Here is a 6,557-nt window from a genome sequence, read left to right on the forward strand (position 1 = left end):
GGGGGGAACGTGCAGGTCTGTCCTTGCAGAGGAGGAAGAGCTTGTACCTGAATAAAACTTGGTCTGGCCACTGGACTGTTTTGGACTGAGGGGGGGGCTCTGCAACTTACCTGGCTGCTTCTTGCTCTGACCGAGGGCTGCTGGAAGCAGGGGGTGGGGCTTGTTGCATGTGCCCGCCCCCTGGGCTCTTTACTGCCGGAGCTCCGCTCCTGTGCGCTCCTGCAGGAAATGACCACTGCATAAGACTATAAAGCCTTTAGTAGCTGGATGTTGTGGGAGCTCTTGCTGGTGCAGAGCATAAGGGACTTTCTCATAACTTGCTTGGCTGCTGTGTTTGTTTTTTTATTATTATTAAATCAAATGGCCAAATGAGTGCTTGAGGAAAACACTGCATTTCTGGGACCAAGGTAGCTATATCAGAAAGGATGAGCTGGGTTATGCTCGTGTATTTCTCAGTCTTGAAAACACTCTCTTTCCTTCTCTTGTAGAGAAAGCCACTGATGTTTTGGTTTCCTATAAAAATCACCAGTTTGGGGTAAGTCCAACAGATGCTTTTAAGGACCCCATTTCTTCCCTTTTTGTTTTTCAGTATTGAGGATGGGATGGCTGATCCTCAGGGCTGCCAGCTCCAAGTCTGGAGATTCCTGGAGATTTGGGGGTGGAGCTTGGGGAGGGCGGGGTCTGGGAAGGGGAGCAACCTCCATTGGGTACAATGCCGTAAAAGTCCACCCACCCACCCCGCCCCCCCCAAAGCAAGCCACTTTCTCCGGGGGAGCTGGTCTCTGTAGTCTGGCAATCAGGGGTAATTCTGGAGATCTGCAGTCCGGCAGCCCGGCCGAGTCCCCTCGCGTTACAGCCTCTGTCATGTTTTCCTGGCCGGCCTCTGTTATGTTTTCCTGCCAGTTTGGTGTCGTGGTTAAGTGCGTGGACTCTAATCTGGGAGAATGTAAAAGGCATCCTGTTAAACAGGGCTTCTTCCTGATATGCCGAAGAGGTACTATTAGGTTTATGTATAAAACCTTGCTCCCTGACATGTTGTGGTCAGCTCCACCTCTAGTTTGGTGTCGTGGTTAAGAGCGGGGACTCTCATCTGGGAGAACTGGGTTTGATTCCCCACTCCTCCTCCACATGCAGCTGCTGGTGTGAACTTGGGTCAGTCACACGTTCTCTCAGAGCTGTTCTCTCAAGGGCAGTCCTCGAAAGAGTTCTCTCAGCCCCACCTACCTCTCAGGGTGTCTGTTGTGGGGAGGGGAAGGGGAAAAAGGAGAATGTAAGCCACTCTGAGATTCATTCAGGTATTGAAGGGCGGGGGTATAAATCCAATCTCCTCTTCTTCTTCTCCTGTGGCAGCCATTTTGTGGTCAGGTCGACCTCCTGTGGCAGCCATTTTGTGATGGGGCCCACTGCCCTGTGTCAGAATTCCAACGATGGCCACAGGTTCAAAAAGGTTTGGGACCCCTGCCCTGCTGGGTGGTCTTTGGCCTTGCTGAAGAACTAAGTCGCTGTGGAAAGACACGCTCTCCGCCTCCCTTTCCCCCATCAGTGACAAGGGAATAGTGTTTGGCTGCATGATGGGGTGGTTGCCAGTGGTGGGGTCCGTAGCAGGTGTGCTGGCTCCTGGCCGCCAGGCTGTCTCTACCCAATGTCCTTCCGTTAAATTAGGACCGCCTCCTTCCGTCTAGGTTCTTCAGGAGCTGCAGAGCGTCGACAAGGCCTGGAAAGAGGGGGGCGGCTCTTCCTCAGAGGTACAGTGGATCATGGCCCAGATGGAAGACTTGCTGCAAGACAACAGGTGAGGGGCACGATTGTCTGCCCGGGAGGGGAGCCTGCAAAGGAGCCGCTGCCCAGGAACTTGCAGAGGTCACCTGTATTAGGGCAACAGGTGAGGGCAGAATGCAGGCGTGAGCGTCAGGACATTGCTGGGTCAGAGCAGAGAACCAGATGCCTTGGGGAGATTCGCAAACCAGGGATGACGCCTTAATCCACACCTTGTTTTTGTCTGTATGGAGTCTAGACTTTTGATTACAATTAATAGCCTTCTATAATTGACTTCTAAAGGGGCTTATACTCATTAGGCTAACATCATCATGTGTTGGGGAGTTCAGCCTTATGCGTCAAAGTTCTTTTGCTGTAAGTTACAGTGGGGGTGCCTAAATGTTGTGGGGGAAGAGGGAAGGGCAAAGTGAGGCGTGAGTTCCGTTCCTTGAACTATAACCAGCAAGCCAGACCAAATACCTGTTCTTTTATTGAAAAAATAGTAAGAAATACAGGAATGTAAAAATTAACCCTACAAATACTGTAAAAACAAGTGCTAAAATTAAGATGTTCTAGTGAGCAGTAGTTTCAAAAGAAGCCAGGGTTTCACGGTTTGTCTCCCCGCTTTTTGGGATTATCAAAAGCCTGTTGTCACATAGACCTAGAAACCTCACCTAGTCTTCTTCTGAGACTTCCATCCAGAGAAATCCGATTTGCATATCACAGTTGCACATATTTATAGAAAAACATCCATCTTATCTTTTTTTCTAAACCTGTTCTATCACAGTCATGTGATTACTATCTAGGTAAGTGACTGGTTCTGGACTGAATATGAGATAATCGGCAAATGAGCCACTCAGCAAGTGCATCTGAATTACATCTGATCTAGCAAGATAAGAAGGCCAATCTCAACTCATGACCTCTCTCTCAGAAGGCAGCTAGCCTAACTTTTCTATAACTGTTCCAGTAACACTGTCCCAGATTAAAGTGACTCTAAGCAGACAGAGTTCACTGACAGTTGAAGAGTGCTTGAACTCTTGGCTAACGTGCAAGGTGTCTTTGATCAATGGAATTTCCACATCAGTTTTATTTGGAGTCCTGGCAGCTGACAGGCCAATGGCTGAGGGAGCGCATGCAAATCTCGCCACCCCAAAGGACAGGAGCCACTCCAAATCCCTTTTATATATAAGGAGAGATGTATAGATTCAGGTGGGGTCACGGTGTTGGTCTGAAGCAGCAGAGCAAAGACTGAGGCCAGGGGGCACCTTTAAAACCAACAAAGTTTGATTCTGGGCGTCAGCGTTCGTGTGCATTCCCACTTCTTCAGATACACTGAAACGTGTGTGTGTGTGTGTGGAAGGGAAGGTGGCACGATATAGCCCGGTATCCTCAGATCTTGGATCCTGAGCTGGGTCGCTACTTGGATGGGACACCACCAAGGAAGTCTCTGCAGGAGAAGGGAGTGGCCAACAACCCCTGCTTCTCCTTTGCCTTGGAAGCCCCTGGCTGGGATCCGCATGAGTCAGCTGTGACTTGATGGCACTTAGTGTGCATGCGTGGGTACGGAATATACATTCGTACCTACCATATGAGCGCATGTAAAGTGCTGTTGCCGCTGACCTACAACCCTGCAGGATTTTTCAGGCAAGCCGAGGGTAGGCATGGGGTGTGGCCTAATATGCTAATGAGTTCCTGTTGTTGGGCGTGGCCTGTTATGCTAATGAGTTCCTGCTGGGCTTTTTCTACCAAAAAAGCCCTGATAACTACCATGGTTCATGTCGCATCCAGGCCATCATGTCCACAGTTATGTCCTCGCTGTGGAGCTTTCGTGAGTCACTGCTCACACCTTCAGATACATGAAAAATAGCAAGAGTCCCGGAGCACCAGAAAGACTAGCGACATTTGTGGCAGGGTAGAAGAAGAAGAAGAGAAGAGATTGGATTTACACCCCGCCCTTCACTACCCAAAGGAGTCTCAGAGCGGCTTACAAACTCCCTTCCCTTCCCCTCCCCACAACAGACACCCTGTGAGGTAGGCGGAGCTGAGAGAGCTCAGAGAACAGCTCTGAAATAACTTGTGACTGACCCAAGGTCACCCAGCAGCTGCGAGTGGAGAAGTGGGGAATCAAACCCAGTCCTTCCAGATTAGAGTCCGCGTACTTACCCACGACACCAATCTGGCTGTTCAAACTAACCTTGGACTTCCTGAGTGGTCGCCAATCCAAATACTAACCACGGTTGACCCCGCTTCGATTCCAAGATCAAATGAGATCGGGCTAGCCTGGGCGATCTGGGTCAGGGCCTATACCCTATACAAGGATCTAATTCACATGATTATTGAGAATAATTGTGGTGTAAAGTCAGAGCTACGGTGGCTCAAGTGGTTAAGACGCTGAACTGCAGGCTGTGGAAGGTTGGTAGTTCAGCAGTTCGAGACCTGAGTGTGCCGCATGATGGAGTGAGCTCCCATCTCTAGTTCCAGCTCCTGCCAACCTAGCAGTTCGAAAGCAAGAAATTGCAAGTATTCAGTGGGAAGGTAACAGCATTCCGTGGGCCTTGGCGTCTAGTCATGCCGGCCACATGGCCACGGAAATGTCTTCGGACAGCGCTGGCTCTTCGGCTTGGAAACGGAGATGAGCACCGCATCCCTAGAGTCGGACTCGACTGGCTTTCGAGTAAGGGAACCTTTACCTTTAAAGTCAGAAAAGGTCCTTTAACGACCCTTGATTAACTTAAGACCTGTCAGCTGGCACTCTGGAAGCTCTCCGAACTGAATGAGAAACCAAACCCTGACGGTTGATGATTTGTGGTCTTCTGGGGACGTAGCTCAGTGTTGCACCACTGCTGTTTTGTTCCTAGGCCGTCGTAGATAGGCCGGGCGAGAAAGTCAAGAACAAAATCTGTCCCTCTTTTATTGGTGATGGAAAGCATCCTCATGTCGCAGCCGATGTATGTTCAGGGGTGGTCTGCCCTTGCCTGCCTCTGCGCAGCGACCCTGGACTTCCTTGGTGGTCTCCCATCCAGATGCCGACTGCTTAGCTTCTGAGGTCTGATGAAATCGGGCTGTCCTGAGCTGTCCAGGTTAAAGCAGAGGAACAGAAGTGGGTTGCATTGCCTGCCTCTGTGTAACAACCCTGGGTTTCCTTGGTGGTCTCTCATCTGAGTCCTGACCACATCTGGCTCCGCTTAGCTTCCGAGATCAGACAAGATCAGGCCAGCCAGATGAATCCGTCCTTTATTAGGACTTTCCAGATTGTCGCACAACATGGCACAAGCTTTCGAGCTCAGCAGAGTTCTCCGTCAAGCTGGATGTTACCAAAAATTTTAGAAGATGAGTGGGAAGCAGAATTTTCCAGGCCATGATGTCAAGGTCTGGCTTTCCAGGCATCCTCTGTGAGACGCAGGCAGGCAAGATGCTTAACCTTTACTGCTGGTGTCAGGTGACAGCATGGGACGAAGGCCTCCCTTTTTGGTTGACTCTCTGGGACTACAGAGGCCAGCTCAGGTTCATCCAAAGTGCCGCTGAGGCTGAAGCCAGGCTTTGTTTCTTTGTAGAAGTGAACGTTCCAGGTTCCAATTTTACTTCTGCAAAACCAAGAGCAATCAGACGTGATGGAAAGTTCCAAGGTGCGGAACGTGGGGGAAGTGCTTTTTGAGAAGTGGATCCTTTCAGGAAAGAAGCAGAAGCTCTTCGCTGTCTGTCTCTCGTCATAACCAGCATCTGCTGATGCTTGGTCAGTTGGGCTGAAAGAGGGCTGGCCCCTGGCCCGTCAGGGGGTACAAGTCCTCATGTGTCAAACGAGTGCCCATCCTCACTGCATTCCACGTGGCTTTTGCACTCTTTCTAAGTAGTCGAGGGCTCAGCTCATTCCTGTTTCACTCTTGCTCTTTCTGGTGCCTTTTTCTGTTTCTCTGGGAGCTTTCCTTGGGCCTTTGATGTCTCTTTTCCTCCTCCTCCTCCTCCTCCTCCTTATGCATTAGATTTTTGAATCACCCATCCCTGCTACTGGAGGGCTCTGGGCGATGTACAACAGTGAATAAAAACATAAAGAAGAAGAAGAAGAGATTGGATTTATACCCCGCCCTTCACTCGGAGTCTCAGAGCGGCTTACAAACTCCTTTCCCTCCCCACAACAGACACCCTGTGAGGTGGGTGGGGCTGAGAGAGCTCAGACAGAAACTTTTCTTTTTTTCAAGGACAGCTGTGCCAGAGCTTGTGACTGACCCCAAGGTCACATCAGCAGGTGCAAGTGGAGGAGTGGGGAATCAAACCCGGTTCTCCCAGATTAGAGTCCGCGCACTTAACCACGACACCAAACTGGCTCTCTACAAATACAATAAACTCTACAATTAAAATACAACAGTACCAATAAATAAAGTCCAAACTCCAGATGGCGAAACGAAATCACTCCCCATTCCGGACTGCCCGGCTACCTCGCGGGCAGGGGAGGAAGAGGGACGACTGATCCGGAGAGCAGAAGAGGGGGCCGGCTAGAATGAAGACTGTTGCTGCCCTCAGCCAAAAGCCTGCCGGAACATCTCTGCCTTACAGGCCCTGCGGGATGGCACGAGATCCCGCAGGGCCCCGGTGGTGTTCGGCAGAGAGTTCCACCAAATTGGAGCCAGGACTGAAAAAGCCCTGGCTGAGGACAGCTGGACATCTTTGGGGCTGGGGACCACCAGCCGATTGCTATCCGAAGAGCAGGGCCGCCCCCAGGTTTTTTTTTGCACACTAGCCCCCCCCCATTCTGGAGCCCCTGGAGGGTGGCTCCCCTCGAACCAGCGCTCTTCCTCTTTCACTCT

At 50.8% G+C, this 6,557-nt stretch overlaps 1 protein-coding gene across 1 annotated transcript in view; it reads left to right on the forward strand.

Moving 5' to 3' along the window:
- Positions 1–6,557, forward strand: part of LAS1L (LAS1-like, ribosome biogenesis factor) — a 56,329-nt gene that overhangs the window by 13,488 nt on the left and 36,284 nt on the right. Inside the window, exons 7-8 of the mRNA XM_015415661.1 lie at positions 489–535; positions 1,683–1,792. Coding sequence (XP_015271147.1) covers positions 489–535; positions 1,683–1,792 — 157 coding nt within the window. The remainder of the gene's footprint in view (positions 1–488; positions 536–1,682; positions 1,793–6,557) is intronic.

The sequence above is a fragment of the Gekko japonicus genome, unplaced genomic scaffold, assembly GCF_001447785.1.
Source record: "Gekko japonicus isolate JY-2015 unplaced genomic scaffold, Gekko_japonicus_V1.1 scaffold3541, whole genome shotgun sequence".
NCBI lineage: Eukaryota > Metazoa > Chordata > Lepidosauria > Squamata > Gekkonidae > Gekko > Gekko japonicus.